General features: G+C 47.2%; 1 protein-coding gene and 4 non-coding genes across 5 annotated transcripts in view; 1 reads left to right on the forward strand and 4 right to left on the reverse strand.

The window, feature by feature from the left end:
* Positions 1-7,453: 7,453 nt before the first annotated feature.
* Positions 7,454-7,568, reverse strand: LOC142214733 (U5 spliceosomal RNA). The gene has a single exon (XR_012717298.1). It is a non-coding gene; the product is annotated as a U5 spliceosomal RNA (small nuclear RNA).
* A 2,459-nt stretch (positions 7,569-10,027) lies between these two features.
* LOC142214729 (U5 spliceosomal RNA) lies at positions 10,028-10,142 on the forward strand. Its single transcript, XR_012717294.1, has one exon. It is a non-coding gene; the product is annotated as a U5 spliceosomal RNA (small nuclear RNA).
* Positions 10,143-10,682: 540 nt separating this feature from the next.
* Positions 10,683-10,797, reverse strand: LOC142214734 (U5 spliceosomal RNA). The gene has a single exon (XR_012717299.1). It is a non-coding gene; the product is annotated as a U5 spliceosomal RNA (small nuclear RNA).
* A 1,794-nt stretch (positions 10,798-12,591) lies between these two features.
* Positions 12,592-12,706, reverse strand: LOC142214730 (U5 spliceosomal RNA). Its single transcript, XR_012717295.1, has one exon. It is a non-coding gene; the product is annotated as a U5 spliceosomal RNA (small nuclear RNA).
* Positions 12,707-17,351: 4,645 nt separating this feature from the next.
* KNL1 (kinetochore scaffold 1) overlaps positions 17,352-18,162 on the reverse strand; it is a 32,765-nt gene continuing 31,954 nt past the window's right edge. Inside the window, exons 27-28 of the mRNA XM_075283033.1 lie at positions 17,597-17,719; positions 17,352-17,448 (exon numbers count right to left, since the gene is read on the reverse strand). Of these exons, the coding sequence (XP_075139134.1) occupies positions 17,352-17,448; positions 17,597-17,719 (220 nt within the window). The remainder of the gene's footprint in view (positions 17,449-17,596; positions 17,720-18,162) is intronic.

Below are 18,162 nucleotides of genomic sequence, written 5' to 3' on the forward strand. Positions count from 1 at the left end.
GTTTGGACCAATTCATGGTGGAGGGAGCCTCTAAACAGCCCAGTTTGGGCAAATTCATGGTGGAGGGAGCCTCTAAAAACCCCAGTTTGGACCAATTCATGGTGGAGGGAGCCTCTAACCAGCCCAGTTTGGACCAATTCATGGTGGAGGGAGCCTCTAAACAGCCCAGTTTGGGCAAATTCATGGTGGAGGGAGCCTCTAAAAACCCCAATTTGGACCAATTCATGGTGGAGGGAGCCTCTAAACAGCCCAGTTTGGGCAAATTCATGGTGGAGGGAGCCTCTAAAAACCCCAGTTTGGACCAATTCATGGTGGAGGGAGCCTCTAAAAATCCCAGTTTGGACCAATTCATGGTGGAGGGAGCCTCTAAAAACCCCAGTTTGGACCAATTCATGGTGGAGGGAGCCTCTAAAAAACCCAGTTTGGACCAATTCATGGTGGAGGGAGCCTCTAAAAACCCCAGTTTGGACCAATTCATGGTGGAGGGAGCCTCTAAACAGCCCAGTTTGGACCAATTCATGGTGGAGGGAGCCTCTAAACAGCCCAGTTTGGGCAAATTCATGGTGGAGGGAGCCTCTAAAAACCCCAGTTTGGACCAATTCATGGTGGAGGGAGCCTCTAAAAACCCCAATTTGGACCAATTCATGGTGGAGGGAGCCTCTAAACAGCCCAGTTTGGGCAAATTCATGGTGGAGGGAGCCTCTAAAAACCCCAGTTTGGACCAATTCATGGTGGAGGGAGCCTCTAAAAACCCCAGTTTGGACCAATTCATGGTGGAGGGAGCCTCTAAAAACCCCAGTTTGGACCAATTCATGGTGGAGGGAGCCTCTAAAAAACCCAGTTTGGACCAATTCATGGTGGAGGGAGCCTCTAACCAGCCCAGTTTGGACCAATTCATGGTGGAGGGAGCCTCTAAAAACCCCAGTTTGGACCAATTCATGGTGGAGGGAGCCTCTAAACAGCCCAGTTTGGACCAATTCATGGTGGAGGGAGCCTCTAAAAACCCCAATTTGGACCAATTCATGGTAGAGGGAGCCTCTAACCAGCCCAGTTTGGACCAATTCATGGTGGAGGGAGCCTCTAACCAGCCCAGTTTGGGCAAATTCATGGTGGAGGGAGCCTCTAAAAACCCCAATTTGGACCAATTCATGGTGGAGGGAGCCTCTAAACAGCCCAGTTTGGGCAAATTCATGATGGAGGGAGCCTCTAAAACCCCCAGTTTGGACCAATTCATGGTGGAGGGAGCCTCTAAAAAACCCAGTTTGGACCAATTCATGGTGGAGGGAGCCTCTAAAAACCCCAGTTTGGACCAATTCATGGTGGAGGGAGCCTCTAAAAAGCCCAGTTTGGGCAAATTCATGGTGGAGGGAGCCTCTAAAAACCCCAGTTTGGACCAATTCATGGTGGAGGGAGCCTCTAACCAGCCCAGTTTGGACCAATTCATGGTGGAGGGAGCCTCTAAAAACCCCAGTTTGGACCAATTCATGGTGGAGGGAGCCTCTAAAAACCCCAGTTTGGACCAATTCATGGTGGAGGGAGCCTCTAAAAAACCCAGTTTGGACCAATTCATGGTGGAGGGAGCCTCTAACCAGCCCAGTTTGGACCAATTCATGGTGGAGGGAGCCTCTAACCAGCCCAGTTTGGACCAATTCATGGTGGAGGGAGCCTCTAACCAGCCCAGTTTGGGCAAATTCATGGTGGAGGGAGCCTCTAAAAACCCCAATTTGGACCAATTCATGGTGGAGGGAGCCTCTAAACAGCCCAGTTTGGGCAAATTCATGGTGGAGGGAGCCTCTAAAAACCCCAGTTTGGACCAATTCATGGTGGAGGGAGCCTCTAAAAAACCCAGTTTGGACCAATTCATGGTGGAGGGAGCCTCTAACCAGCCCAGTTTGGACCAATTCATGGTGGAGGGAGCCTCTAAAAACCCCAGTTTGGACCAATTCATGGTGGAGGGAGCCTCTAAAAACCCCAATTTGGACCAATTCATGGTGGAGGGAGCCTCTAAACAGCCCAGTTTGGGCAAATTCATGGTGGAGGGAGCCTCTAAAAACCCCAGTTTGGACCAATTCATGGTGGAGGGAGCCTCTAAAAACCCCAGTTTGGACCAATTCATGGTGGAGGGAGCCTCTAACCAGCAGAGTTGTGGGAAAGCAGGGTGGAGGGAGCCTCTAACCAGCAGAGTTGGGGGAAATCATGTTGGAGGGAGCCTAGTATTAGCAGAATTGTGCAACGCTTATGGTGGATGAGTATGAGGATGCGGAGGAATTGGAGAGGTTGAGTACAGACATGGAGTTTCATGTTGGTGCTTTACACAGGTGGGCACAAAAATGAAGGCTCTATCCAGTGGTGGTTCATTTTTATCAAAGTGAGCCGGTCGGCACTCTCAGCTGACAGACGGGTGCGCTTGTCAGTGATGATGCCACCGGCTGCACTGAACACCCTCTCAGATAGGACGCTGGCGGCAGGACAGGACAGCACCTCCAAGGCATATAGGGCAAGTTCAAGCCACAGGTCCAACTTCGACACCCAATACGTGTAGGGCGCAGAGGGGTCGGAGAGGACAGGGCTGTGGTCGGAAAGGTATTCCCGCAACATGCGCCTATACTTCTCACGCCTGGTGACACTAGGACCCTCTGTGGCGGCACTTTGGCGAGGGGGTGCCATCAAGGTGTCCCAGACCTTAGACAGTGTGCCCCTCGTTTGTGTGGACCGGTGAGAACTTGGTCGCCTACTGGAGGAACTGCCCTCCCTGCCGCCAACGTCACATGCTGGAAACATCTCCATCATATTCTGCACCAATTGCCTGTGGCAAGCATTGATGCGATTGGCCCTCCCCTCTACCGGAATAAAAGACGAGATGTTGTTTTTATACCGGGGGTCAAGGATAGCAAAGATCCAGTACTGGTTGTCCTCCATGATTTTGACAATACGCTTGTCGGTTGTAAAGCACCCCAACATGAACTCAGCCATGTCTGCCACAGTGTTAGTTGGCATGACTCCTCTGGCCCCACCGGAAAGTTCAATCTCCATTTCCTCCTCATCCTCCATGTCTACCCATCCGCGCTGCAACAATGGGACGATTCGAAGTTGCGCCTGAAGCCTCCTGTATCACCATCACATCATCGGACAACTCTTCTTCCTCTTCCTCCTCCTCCTCCTCCATTAAACGCAGTGAAGCGGACAGATGTGTGGACCTACTCTCCAGCTGTGACGGATCGGATGCTATCCCTGACTCCTCTGTGTGATCTGAGTTATCCCTGATGTCAATCAGGGATTCTCTCAGAACACACAAGAGCGGGATTGTAAGGCTCACCATCGCATCCTCAGAGCTCACCCTCCTTGTGGACTCCTCAAAGACCCGTAGGATGTCACAAAGGTCTCTCATCCATGGCCACTCATGGATGTGAAACTGAGGCAGCTGACTTTGTGGCACCCTAGGGTTTTGTAGCTGGTATTCCATCAAAGGTCTCTGCTGCTCAACCACTCTATTCAACATCTGAAACGTTGAGTTCCAGCGTGTGGGGACGTCGCACAAAAGCCGGTGTTGTGGCACATGCAGGCGTTGCTGGAGAGATTTTAAGCTAGCAGCGGCTACTGTCGACTTGCGAAAGTGGGCGCACATGCGCCGCACTTTCACCAGTAGCTCTGGAACATTGGGGTAGCTCTTTAGGAAACGTTGCACCACTAGGTTGAAGACGTGGGCTAGGCATGGAACATGTTGGAGTCCGGCAAGCTCCAGAGCTGCTACCAGGTTCCGGCCGTTATCACAAACGACCATGCCTGGGCCCAGGTGCAGCGGCTCAAACCATATTGCCGTCTCATCGAGGAGGGCATCCCTCACCTCGGAGGCAGTGTGCTGTCTGTCCCCCAAGCTGATCAGCTTCAGCACAGCCTGCTGACGTCTACCAACGCCAGTGCTGCAACGTTTCCAACTCGTAGCTGGGGTCAATCTAACAGCGGAGGAGGAGGCGGTGGCGGAGGAGGAGGCGGTGGCGGAGGAGGAGGCGGTAGAGGAGGAGGAGGAGGGGGGTGTTCTTCTCGTGTCCCTGCCAGGAATGTTAGGCGGGGAGACGAGGTACACCGGGCCAGTTTGGGAAGCAGTCCCAGCCTCAACTACATTCACCCAGTGTGCCGTCAGTGAAATGTAGCGTCCCTGTCCGCATGCACTTGTCCACGCGTCGGTGGTCAAGTGGACCTTTGTGCAAAGCGCGGAACTAAGGGCCCGCCTGATGTTGAGTGACACGTGCTGGTGCAAGGCGGGGACGGCACACCGGGAGAAGTAGGGACGGCATAGCGAGGTGCCGCAGTTGCCATCAGGTCCAGGAAGGCGGGAGTTTCAACAAGCCGGAACGCCAACATCTCCTGGGCCAGCAGTTTAGCGATGTTGGCGTTCAAGGCTTGCGCGTGTGGGTGGTTAGCAGTGTATTTCTGCCGCCGCTCCAATGTCTGAGAGATGGTGGGTTGTTGTAAAGAAGCGCCTGATGGTGCCTTTGATGGTGCAGGAGAAGGAGATAAGACAGGAACAGGGGAGGATGAGGGAGAAGTCAACAAAGTGGCGGAGGCAGATGAAGTGGTGTCCTGGCTCGTCCTCTGGAGTGCATCGCCAGCACAGTCAGCAGTGGCAGTGGCAGAGGCAGAGGCAGTGGCAGAGGCAGTGGCAGTGGCGTGAACGGCAGGCGGCCTTTGTCCTGCCGTTGCTGCCTGCCACTGATTCCAGTGCTTGGATTCCAAATGACGGCGCATTGAAGTGGTGGACAGGTTGCTCTTCTCAGAGCCCCTAATCAATTTCGAGAGGCAAATTGTGCAGACAACACTATATCTGTCCTCGGCGCATTCCTTGAAAAAACTCCACACCTTCGAGAAACGTGCCCTCGAGGTGGGAGTTTTTCGGGGCTGGGTACGAACTTGAACATCTTGGGAGATTCCGGGTGTGGCCTGGCTTCGCCTAAGCTGCTGACCTCTGCCTCTGCCTCTAGCTACCCTTTTTGGTGCTGCACTTGCCTCAACATCCACACTACTTTCCCCGCTTGACATCCCCCCTGTCCAGGTCGGGTCAGTGTCCTCATCATCCACCACTTCCTCTTCCAACTCCTGTCTCATCTCCTCCTCCCGCACAATGCGCTGGTCAACTGGATGCCCTGACGGCAAATGCGTCACATCATCGTCGATGAGGGTGGGTTGCTGGTCATCCACCACCAAATCGAACGGAGATGGAGGAGACTCTAGTGTTTGAGCATCTGGACACAGATGCTCCTCTGTTAGGTTCGTGGAATCGTGACGTGGAGAGGCAGGTTGAGGGACAATGAAAGGAGCGGAGAACAGCTCTGGGGAGCAGGGACAGTTTGGGTTATTGTTCTGTAAAGCTTCGGAATTTTGGGAGGAAGGAGGACAAGACTGTTGGGTAATAGGAGGAGAGGAGGCAGAGTCTGACTGGCTGCTGGACAATGTGCTGTAAGCGTTCTCTGACAGCCATTGCAAGACCTGTTCCTGGTTCTCGGGCCTACTAAGGTTTGTACCCTGCAGTTTAGTTAATGTGGCAAGCAACCCTGGCACTGTGGAGTGGCGCAATGCTTGCTGCCCCACAGGAGTAGGCACGGGACGCCCTGTGGCTTCACTGCTACCTTGCTCCCCAGAACCATTCCTCCGACCTCGCCCACGGCCTCGTCCACGTCCCTTTCCGGGAGCCTTGCGCATTTTGAATTCCCAGTTAGAAATTGGCACTATATACCAGTAGCAAAAATTGTGGGTGCACGTAACCCCAATATATTCTTTGAATTCCCAGTCAGACAATGGCACTATATACCAGTAGCAAGAAATGAGGGTATTTATAACCCCAATATATTCTTTGAATTCCCAGTCAGACAATGGCACTGTATACCAGTAGTAAAAATTGTGGGTGCACGTAACCCCAATATATTCTTTGAATTCCCAGTCAGAAACTGGCACTATATGGCAGTAGCAAGAAATGAGGGTATTTATAACCCCAATATATTCTTTGAATTCCCAGTCAGACAATGGCACTGTATACCAGTAGTAAAAATTGTGGGTGCACGTAACCCCAAATATATTCTTTGAATTCCCAGTCAGACAATGGCACTATATGGCAGTAGCAAGAAATGAGGGTATTTGTAACCCCAAATATATTCTTTGAATTCCCAGTCAGACAATGGCACTATATGGCAGTAGCAAGAAATGAGGGTATTTATAACCCCAATATATTCTTTGAATTCCCAGTCAGAAACTGGCACTATATGGCAGTAGCAAGAAATGAGGGTATTTATAACCCCAATATATTCTTTGAATTCCCAGTCAGACAATGGCACTGTATACCAGTAGTAAAAATTGTGGGTGCACGTAACCCCAATATATTCTTTGAATTCCCAGTCAGACACTGGCACTATATGGCAGTAGCAAAAATAGTGGGTGTATATAGCCCCAATTCTATTGCTAGGGGACTTGCAGGGTATTTCTGGGGTGAAGGTGGGGGGCACACCGTTGGAACGGGTATCGGGGGTATATATCGGGTATACGGGAATACACTGACAGTGTATTCCATTCAGGATCCTGGGAAAGCTGGGTTGCGGCGATTGAGCCCGTCAGTGCCACGTTACACTGACAAGCTTCTCCCTGGAATTTAGCTCTTACAAGAGCTGTTGGTTGTCTTCTCCTTCCTATCCTAGCCTGTCCCTGCCTACCCAGAATCTAAGCCCTAGCTAACTGGACGGAAACCTCCGTCCCCGGTGAATTGCAAGCTCAGAATGACGCGAACCTGGGCGGCGCTGTTCTTTTAAATTAGAGGTCACATGTTTTCGGCAGCCAATGGGTTTTGCCTACTTTTTTCAACGTCACCGGTGTCGTAGTTCCTGTCCCACCTACCCTGCGCTGTTATTGGAGCAAAAAAGGCGCCAGGGAAGGTGGGAGGGGAATCGAGTAATGGCGCACTTTACCACGCGGTGTTCGATTCGATTCGAACATGCCGAACAGCCTAATATCCGATCAAACATGAGTTCGATAGAACACTGTTCGCTCATCTCTAGTCACAATGTATCTAAATGGATTTGCTTTGCATTTGCTAATCCAAAAATTTTGGGTTTTTGTAAATGTATTTAAACATGACAGAAACTCTATATCATGTTGGTATTGCTATTATGGTGCCAAACCAAAGTACGGTATAGAAGGAACTTGTCATTATTACCGCCATAAAAACAAAACCCATAAGAAAATTGCAGTTTTATGTAATTCCACCTCATTCTGATTGTGTTCCAGTTTAGCAGAATATCAGATGGAATAATATTATAGTGGGGTCCGCAGCTTTCTTGAGGTTTTTTTACGTGGATAGGTTTCAGTTCGGGACTCGCTGAATAGAAAACCAGATGCAAATGTGAATGTAAGAAAATTTCCTGCATGGAAACCTGATGGCATGGTTGTTCTATCATTGACCAATAGAGAAAGCCCAGCGAGCGCCAGGCATCAAAAAATTATCAGAAACTCATAATTGTTCCTCTCCACGGAAATCTTTAGTAAAAGGCGAAAGATTTATTCGGTCTGAAGAGAAACCAGAGTATACAGATAGTGGGGGGCGACACTACACGGGGTCTGTGCTCCGCTCAGCACACACAGGGAGAGGACGGGGGCTGTTGTGTATGTGACATTCCCCTCACTGGTTATAGAAGGGATCGGATCTGTTACTGAACTTACAACAAATGCAAAAATAGATTTTTTTTTTTTTTTTTTTTTTTAATGACAAATCTGAAGTCACACCAGATGCATTCTGGGTAAATATGCAAATCAGAGCGGGGGGGGGGGATCACAAACTTTTCAGTTCAGCGATGTCACATGGCTGCTGTAACAACCAGGAACAATCCTCTATAATGGTGAGATCTGATGGTCACTATAAGGCAGTGATGGAGAACCTTTTTGAGACCAAGTGCCCAAACTGCAACCCGAAACCCAATAAATTATCGCGGAGTGCCAACACGGAAATGTAACCTTAAGACTCTGGATTGCAGACCCACAAATTACAGTCGTGTGACTGGGGCTTTACACAGCTTGTACTGAATGGTAGGGGTCTCTGCTTTTGGTAGTTTTGAACAATTAATGTTCACTATTTACATCGCACAGGATCTGTTTTATAGAGACCGTACAATGTAATTACAGCCTGGACTAATATCATGTGTGCTATAAAACAGATACTGTGTGATATAAATAGTGAAGGGGACCCCAGACAGTACAATCTGGCCCGCAGTGGCCCCCACACACAGTACAATCTGGCCCGCAGTGGCCCCCACACACAGTACAATCTGCCCCGCAGTGGCCCCCACACACAGTACAATCTGGCCCGCAGTGGCCCCCACACACAATACAATCTGCCCCGCAGTGGCCCCCACACACAGTACAATCTGCCCCGCAGTGGCCCCCACACACAATACAATCTGCACCGCAGTGGCCCCCACACACAGTACAATCTGCCCCGCAGTGGCCCCCACACACAGTACAATCTGCCCCGCAGTGGCCCCCACACAGTACAATCTGGCCCGCAGTGGCCCCCAAACACAGTACAATCTGCCCCGCAGTGGCCCCCACACACAATACAATCTGTCCCGCAGTGGCCCCCACACACAATACAATCTGCACCGCAGTGGCCCCCACACACAGTACAATCTGCCCCGCAGTGGCCCCCACACAGTACAATCTGGCCCGCAGTGGCCCCCAAACACAGTACAATCTGCCCCGCGGTGACTCCCACACACAGTACAATCTGGCCCGCGGTGGCCCCCACAAACAATTATACCAGTATACTCCACAATAGCCCTCCTCCTCACACAGTATTAAATGTTCCACATAAGCCCCCCTCCTCACACAGTACACATACAAATATACTTACCAGAAGAGGCGCCGGGCATCCTCTCTCCTGTTCACTGCGGGCACTGATGACTTAAATCATCACACCCCCGCCGGTGCAATGGTCACACTGTGTAGGCGCAGCGTACACTGACAACTTTCAGATGGATGTGCATTTGCGCAACCGGCTGAAAACAGTGATCGCTCACTAACAGGGAATCCTGTACCAGATTCCCTGTTAGTGAGCGATCCGGGTGACTGCACACCCTCTCTGGGTTCACCATTACTGTTATAATGGGTCATTCACATAGTGGAATATGAGGAGGAATTCTTCATTTTCTGTTCGCCATTTTCCTGCACTGGTTCTCAGAGCCTGTTTTTACCTTTTTGCTGGTGATTGGGCTCAGATGAATGTCTTGAAGGGATCTTGAGTTGTGGACACCACAGCTGGACGCTTATTACTTCAGCATCCTGATGAAAAAAATGTGAGGCAGAATCTGCCCCAAAAGTCATCTCCAATTCCTACATGTGAACACTCCCCTAACTGCGCCACTAGGCACTTATACATAATCTCATTCATGGTTTGCAGATTTTCCTATATTGATAGTGTGGTAAAGTTGTGTCTACCCCCAGTAGATACATGTGTATGTGGGGTGGGGGAGTGTACCCGTGATGAGACCCCTCCTCATGGTGGAGCTGTACGCCCTGCTAATACTTGTCACATTGTTTTTAGTTTGTTTTTTTTTCTATTAAAGCTTGATAACCATTTCCTAAGTCTCCCTGTAAATGACCAGACCCTCCCCAGTTTATGTCCATGGGAAGTAAAACGCGTGAGCTTTGGGATAAGGGGATGGAAAGATGCAAAAAACCAAACAGGTGCTGTTAATAGAGGATTGTTCCGGATTGTGCTGCAGCCATGTGACACTCCTTATCTGGGTGGGGCCTATGTGCCGCCTCCTCCTCTGATTTGCATATTTTCCCAGGATGCATCTGGTACATTGTTACACTTCTTACTATTTCTATATCTCTTTCTGTATTTGCTGTGCGGCTCAGTAACAGATGAGATCCATTGTATATGGGGTGAGGGGAATGTCACATACACAACAGCCCCGGCCCCCCGTCCTCTCCCTGTGTGTGCTGAGCGGAGCACAGACCCCGTGTAGTGTCGCCCCCCACTATCTGTATACTCTGGTTTCTCTTCAGACCGAATAAATCTTTCGCCTTTTACTAAAGATTTCCGTGGAGAGGAACAATTATGAGTTTCTGATAATTTTTTGATGCCTGGCACTCGCTGGGCTCCCTCTACTGGTCAATGATAGAATAATCATGGTAAACTGCATGGTCTTATGTTCCCATCGGGTTTCCATGCAGGAAATTCTCTTACATTCACATTTGCGTCCGGTTTTCTATTCAGCGAGTCCACTTGTGAACCCCCGAACTGAAACCTATCCACATAAAAAAAAGCCTCAGGAAAGCTGCGGACCCCATAAACTATAATATAATATTATTCCATCTCATATTCTGGTAAACTGGAAAAAAAATCAGAATGAGGTGGAATTACGGTACATAAAACTGCAATTGTCATTTTCTTATGGGTTTTGTTTTTATGGCGGTATTAATGACAAGTTCCTTCTATACTTTGGGTTAGCACAGTAATAGCAATACCAACATGAAATTATAAAAATCCATAATCTTTGGATTAGCAAATGCAAAACAATCCATTTTGTTATATTCTGACCTATTTTGATATATTCTGACCAATAAAGAAAATATATCTGACAGACAACATGGGGCAACTAATCTACACGTGGTTATATCTATCATTGACCAGTAGGGGAAGCCCAGCGAGCGCCAGGCATCAAAAAATTATCAGAAACTCATAATTGTTCCTCTCCACGGAAATCTTTAGTAAAAGGCGAAAGATTTATTCGGTCTGAAGAGAAACCAGAGTATACAGATAGTGGGGGGCGACACTACACGGGGTCTGTGCTCCGCTCAGCACACACAGGGAGAGGACAGGGGGGCCGGGGCTGTTGTGTATGTGACATTCCCCTCACCCCATATACAATGGATCTCATCTGTTACTGAACCGCACAGCAAATACAGAAAGAGATATAGAAATAGTAAGAAGTGTAACAATGTACCAGATGCATCCTGGGAAAATATGCAAATCAGAGCAGGAGGCAGAACAAAGGTTAGAGGTCAAGAATGACTCTTGTATGGACTTACTTTTGGTAATGGCACCATTTATTATTCCATATCATCTGGTGAGCTGGGAAAAATCAGAATGGGGAAGAATTTGAGAAAATTTGCAATTGTGTCATGTTCTTATGGGTTTCATTTTTATGGCGTTCATAAATGGTAAAAATGTTTGGGTTTCTATTTGGCAAATACGCTTGGGATCCCCCAAGTAAGTGACAGTGTTAAATAGATATGTACAATAGTACCACAGGCACCAGCAGTAACACACAGTGACACCCGCCGGCTGTACCGCACTAACTCACAGCGACAACAATACAACCCATTACAGCTACCAGGGACTGGGTCTGTGTAGTTCTGATTTGATAATTCACCTTTTTTCTATTTTCCTGCAACAAAAACCTAATCCGCTTAAAAAAGTGGTTACCCACGGATCCCATAGACTATAATGGGGTCTGCCCGGTTTCCACCCAAAAAGGATGAAAAATGCAGAGAGGAAAGGTTTGCAGGGTATTTCTCTCCACATTTTTCAAGCGGAGAGGGGAACAAACTCCCCCAGCAGAGCGGGCGCAGGCGTGAACCTAGGCTTACTTATATACTTTGGGTTGGCACAGTCATAGCGATATGATAGTTTCTGTCATGTTTAATTACCGTTATAAGAATCCAAAACTTTAGCAAATGCAAAACAAGCATTTGAGCCACCGCATCATTAGAGACGAGCCAACTTTTTAAAAATGCGATTTGGGTGACGCACTGAATTTTCCGTAATGATTTGATTTGAATTAATTTGCGGCGAATCGTGTTAATCCCTTCCCGACATCCACCCTAGTAGTACGCCGCTGCGGAAGAAACAGTGTGCGCAACCAGCTTTACAGGAGTCAGGCGTATGTAATGGCTGACCCTGTCTTCTAATACACCTGGTCGGTGTTGAGCTCCGATCGTGGGAGTTAACCCCTGAGATGCCGTGGTCAAACATGACCACAGCATCTCAGGGGTTTTTATTATATATTGGAGTCCCAATCACCACCCCCCTCACAAGGTTTTAGGGGGTGCCGCTGCTCCTATTCGGCAACCTGGGGTCTTCCCCATTGCTGTCTCTTCACATTCCTGGTTGATTCTGCCTTGAATGGAGACTGTCAGTCTATGTGTCTGCACATGTATTACAGCGTATACCTATGGAAGCGTATACCACTTACATTATAATGGGGTCCGTGTATTTGCGGAGAGAAAAAAGCATCATGATTTATGCGGACACCGTGTGGAAAACACAAGGACCCCATTATAGCTCATGGGGTCCGTGTGGTTTGTTAGCTAACCGCTTTTTAATGCGTTCAGTATTCACAAGCGGACTCCCTGAATGTAATACTGAGCGCAGATGTGAACCAGGCCTGAGAAAATCCAGATACGATTTTCAGCAATTATTTGATTCGCATTGTATCCGCTTCAATCCGCTCATCCCTAATCACAACCTCAGCAGAGTCTTCTGACATGGCACGACATAATCAGACACTTTCTCTTATTATTCATCTCTCATTGACCAGTAGAGGGAGCCCAGCGAGCGCCAGGCATCAAAAAATTATCAGAAACTCATAATTGTTCCTCTCCACGGAAATCTTTAGTAAAAGGCGAAAGATTTATTCGGTTTGAAGAGAAACCAGAGTATACAGATAGTGGGGGGGGGGGCGACACTACACGGGGTCTGTGCTCCGCTCAGCACACACAGGGAGAGGACAGGGGGGCCGGGGCTGTTGTGTATGTGACATTCCCCTCACCCCATATACAACGGATCTCATCTGTTACTGAACCGCACAGCAAATACAGAAAGAGATATAGAAATAGTAAGAAGTGTAACAATGTACCAGATGCATCCTGGGAAAATATGCAAATCAGAGCAGGGGGGCGGCACATAGGCCCCACCCAGATAAGGAGTGTCACATGGCTGCAACACATTTCGGAACAATCCTCTATTAACAGCACCTGTTTGTTTTTTGAATCTTTCCATCCCCTTATCCCAAAGCTCACGCGTTTTCCTTCCCATAGACATAAACTGGGGAGGGTCTGATCATTTACAGGGAGACTTAGGAAATGGTTACTGGGTTTTAGCATAAAAGAAGAACAAAATGTGACCCCAGTTGGGGACGTGACAAGTATTAGCAGGACAAGCAGCACTGCAGGGCGTACAGCTCCACCATGAGGAGGGGTCTCATCCCATTTACACTCCCCCCACCCCACATACACATGGATCTACTGGGGGTAAGCTAAACTTTACCACACTATCAATATAAGAAAATCTGCAAAAGATGAACGAGATTACTTATAATTAGTGCAAAGTGGGGTGTTCACATGTTGGATTTTGATGCCATTTTGGGGGCAGATTATTACATTTTTTTCAAGGTGAAGCAGAGATAGCAGCAGGATGCTGAAAAGAGAAGCTCCCACAAATCAGGACCACTTCATATGGGCCTTACCCACCATGGAAAAGGTGAAATCTGACTCTGGGAACTAGGGCAGGACAATGGCAGAAGAAAATGAAGAATTCCTCTTCATATTCCACCATGTGAACAACTCCTTATAGTGACCATCAATGGTAACACCCCATGGAAAGCAGCGACCCCACTGGCCGACCTCTCCATTATCACTTTGATAAATCTCTCCACAAGTGTTTTTACAATATGGAGATAAAACAGTGTAAATTATTCGGAAAAGTGCACAAAACTCCCATAAAATTAGAATTTTGCTTTAATCCATATTCACAGACTACATGACGTTGGCTCACCCCACATTTCTGTGACTGGGCCTGAGTGGTCCTTGGCCCAGGAGAGGTGAGTAACATTGGTTTACACTCTAAAGAGACCAGATCCAAGGTATAGTAGTGGGTCCTGGGTGGCAAACCCAAAATATTACTAATATTTTTTAAATACCTCAAAAACCCATTACTCTATTTTTATCAACTCTTTTTAGGCTGAGCCCCCACGGTGCGGAAACGCAGCTTCTTTTGTTGCAGATTTTGTTGTGTTTTTTTCAGCCAACACCAGGAAGTTCTTATACTTCTTCCTTCTGCTCAATCCAGTCCTGGGTTTGACTGAAAAAAACGTAACAAAAGAAGCTGCGTTTCCGCACCGTGGAGCCTCAGCCTTAGGCCGGGGCCCCACTGGCTGGAAACGCCGCGGTAAAAAAATCACAGCTTTTTACAGTACTTGCAAAGTGGATGGGATTCATGCGAATCCCATGCCCACTTTGCGGTAAAAATCACAGCGCGGACACGCTTCGATTTCCAAAACTGTTGCGGCTTTGAAAATTGCAGCATGTCAATTATATCTACGGAAATGTCCGCGGCTTTCCCATAGATATAATTGTAACAGAAAATCTGCGGAGGAAAACTCTGTGAACTTTCTGTTCAGAGCACTGCAGGATCGCAATGCGTTCACGCCGCGGTTCTTCCCACAGCCCTTTAGCGCTGTTTTTCCACTCAGTGGGGCCTTAGCTTTAAACAGTTTTTTATAAATCAACGTTTCAAATTTTTCAAGAAAAAAATTCCCTAAAAATTTGAAAAGCCTTTGCAAACCATTGATTATCTTCCACTAACAACTATTTTTTCACAGCCACTGCAAACAAATCTCCAAGATCATTTGTAATTTTAAAACCTCTTGTCTTTTCCCTAACAAGTTCAGATACTTTATATTTTTCATAAAAATCTTCCTTGTCAACAGGTAACCTTATCCCTGACTCCAGACACCCTCCTGTCGTACCACTCCAAGAAGACACCTGATCACAAGGCTTCATTTTTAAAAGTTACGCCAAAAGACTTCCTACTACCATTTTCTTACATACAAAGAATACTTTCAGGATCAGTCTTCAATAAGTCCTGGATAATCCAAAGAACGTAGGCTTTGTCCCAATTCTCCAACACCGCATCCTTCAAAAGAACCGCAGGTAAAACTGCTTCTTCTTTAGCGCCATAATTGCACAATCCAATCTGCAGATCCCACTGCAGCACTAGTGCCTTGGGGCTAGTTCAACCAGCCAGTGGCATCGACTAGGTTAAGATAAGGGTGAGGGGATAATCATACACATCAGGGAGAGTGTGTGCCTACATAGGCAGTACGGAGCTATGGAAATCAGTATCCCTGCGCTATGCTGAAGAGGCTCAAAAGGCCGAAACAGCGCTGTCCATAGCTGGGAATCTGTTCCTTTTGGAATAGAAATACTAATTTGGCAATTAAATCCGCATCATGATAGACTTTTTAACTGAGTCATGCATGTTAAGGATTCTGCCCTCTACAGGGCGGCATACAGAGTGCACTGTTCTCCTAATTACATCCTGGAGAATAGATTTGCATATTTTTTACCTAGGTTAAGATATGGCAATAAACCACACCGATGTCAGAGGGCTGAGAGGCGGTGTACCCAGGGTACCCCACAGCCAAGACCAAGCACAGAACCGTCAAAATCCTACACGTGATCTTAGCCATGAGGCTGAGAAGCGAAGGGGACACGAGGAGGTAAAGTACTGGTGTGACTACACTGAAGGAAAGTTCACTGTGCGAGAGAGCACCACACATTTGGGAGATGCAGTCTTACTATATCCTTACTGCAGTAAGGAGAGTCCTGAGAATACTAATTTCCATGCAAGAAGCCTGATGCCCTGTTCACATTAGCGTTTGGATTTCGTCTGGGGGAGTCCGCATGGGTATACCAAACGCAAGTGCAAAGCGCTGTGCTGTAAAAGTGCACAGAACCCATAGACTATAAAATTAGTTATAATAATTATACTTACCGCCAGATCACCGCAGGGACCGTGCAGACAGGAAAGTACTTCACCACTTACTTTCCTGTCCGCATGATTTGTGTGGGTAGAGCGCGGCAAGCACATGCACCCCATTATAGTCTATGGGGTCCGTGTGCTTTTACTGCACAGCGCTTGCAATTGTGTTTGTATTCTGTTCGGGGAGACGGGACTCTCCCCAGGCGGAATACAAAAGCGGATGTGAATGAACCCTTATTTGGGTTTGCAGCGTCTACTATGTTACTCCATCCTGCTTTTTCAGAGCTATTCCGGCATATACCAGCCAGAGGCCAAATATATATGTAGGTCCTTAATAACAACACTAAAATAAAATAATGTCTGTCTTTTGTATTTTCCATCTGACCTCTACAATGCAACACATTACGCAGATTGTACACACATTTATTTATAAAGAAACGGGACAAAAGACCATAAATGACACAAATAATAAAACCTCTGGAAACCGACAGACAGATCACGGCACATAAATAATATTTACATCTGTACACAGCGGACGAAACACACAGAAATCTGCCACAGAGGACGTTCTGACAATAAGATTACCTTCAGGTCACTAGTAGTTACTAAGTTGCATTATAACTTGGGCAGCGCTCTTGTAAATCAAACGTGACATCCGTTTAGCTGACGTTTACAAAAAAGCACATACAGATCTGTTCACATAGAGATCAAGGTTTATAAAACTAAAAATGGATAAAATTAATGCAATTTTTTATTATTATTTTTTTTGCTGTCCATCGCTCATCTGTCACAGGATGAGAACAATGGACATTAACTGACAGATGCAGATGGAGCCCCCTCCATTGCTGGTCTGCATAGACTTACTTAAAACCTGAAATCTACGTAAATCGGCATCAATTTGAAGAAAAATTTACTTAGAATGTGGTGTCAGAAAAGAATTGTCTGGGCAGTGCCAAAGGGGATTACATTTTGCACAGAATCTGTAAATTGACTGAACTACTGCTCTATTCACACTGGGGACCCGGGACCTCAGGTTCTTATCAGTTAGGTTCACTGTGATCAAACCCCCCCCCCCCCCCCCAAGTGTGGAGATGTGATTGATATAGAGAAACCTCTTCCAATTCTGTAATTCTATTGTGTCAGACATCAAATTTTGCCACTATGTGTTCTCTTATAAATAAGATTGATATATTTACAATAACGCTCTATAACTCTTAAAGGGGATCTGTCAGCAGAACACAGTCCCGCAGGGTCTCTTGCATATTGACAAATTCATCCTGCGATTCGGGTGACCCTAACCTATCTATCCGCGGGGTTGGCTTTATAGGCCGAGTTCTGGTGACAGACTGCCATTAAATCAACACTAAACCTAGAAGTAGATTCTTATCATATATGAAGGTTAGGGTATCAGGAAGGTTATAAGAACAAGATGAAACTATAACTGCCCCAAGTAATTCGTATAGGATTCCAATAAAATAAAACCCCTTCCCCTGTAAACGTATAACATGTTACATAGACTCGGATTATTAAAAACTGGACTTTTTTAAACCAAGAGATTTGTGTATAGAGACTTCACTGTTCTCTTCAGATACCACAGCCCGACGGGGACATTGGACATAATCTCGGTGACTCTGCCGATGCTGAAATGCAAAACGAAACAGGTTAGGATAAAAGTGCGCGAAACCAAATCCCTCACTACATGGTACACGCGCCCACGTCAGCCCAGCTCAACAGAAATCCTCCTCCATGCATAGATCACACAAATGCTATGGTTTCTTCCATACTTACCCAATATTTCCAATATAGTTATTCACCGTACACCCTAGCGGGGCAGTCGGGTAGGTGTCCGAAAAATGTATTGTCAGCTCAAACTTTACAAGAGCTGCCAAGCTTGAAAACAGCAGCCGTACTCTAGGAAAGGGTTAAACAAAATAAAACACATTATAAATGTCTATCCACATAAAATGTCATGATATTATGGCACACAGCGAGGCATAGCCAAAGGGGTCTCACCCCACAGACTTCCCCCTTGCCATACTACTGCTCTACTTAAAGGGATCCTATCTTAAAGATCACATTTTTTTCCCGATCACACTTAGGAATAACCTTAAGAAAAGCTATATAGAGTATACTAGCTGAGTAGGTGGTTTCCCTGAGGCAGGGAGCCTATATGTGCTCAGCACCTATCAGAGGATATATATCTCATTGGGCTTATCACACTTGCTAACAGTTTATCATTAAAGGGGGAGGGGGAGGGGGGGGGGGTTAAGCGGCCGGTCAGCGTCAAAGCGGAAGTACCAGGTGCATCCATTCATTTCTATGGAGCGTGCTGTTCGGATCGGCTGATCCAAACA

Source organism: Leptodactylus fuscus, chromosome 7, assembly GCF_031893055.1.
Source record: "Leptodactylus fuscus isolate aLepFus1 chromosome 7, aLepFus1.hap2, whole genome shotgun sequence".
Taxonomy (NCBI): domain Eukaryota; kingdom Metazoa; phylum Chordata; class Amphibia; order Anura; family Leptodactylidae; genus Leptodactylus; species Leptodactylus fuscus.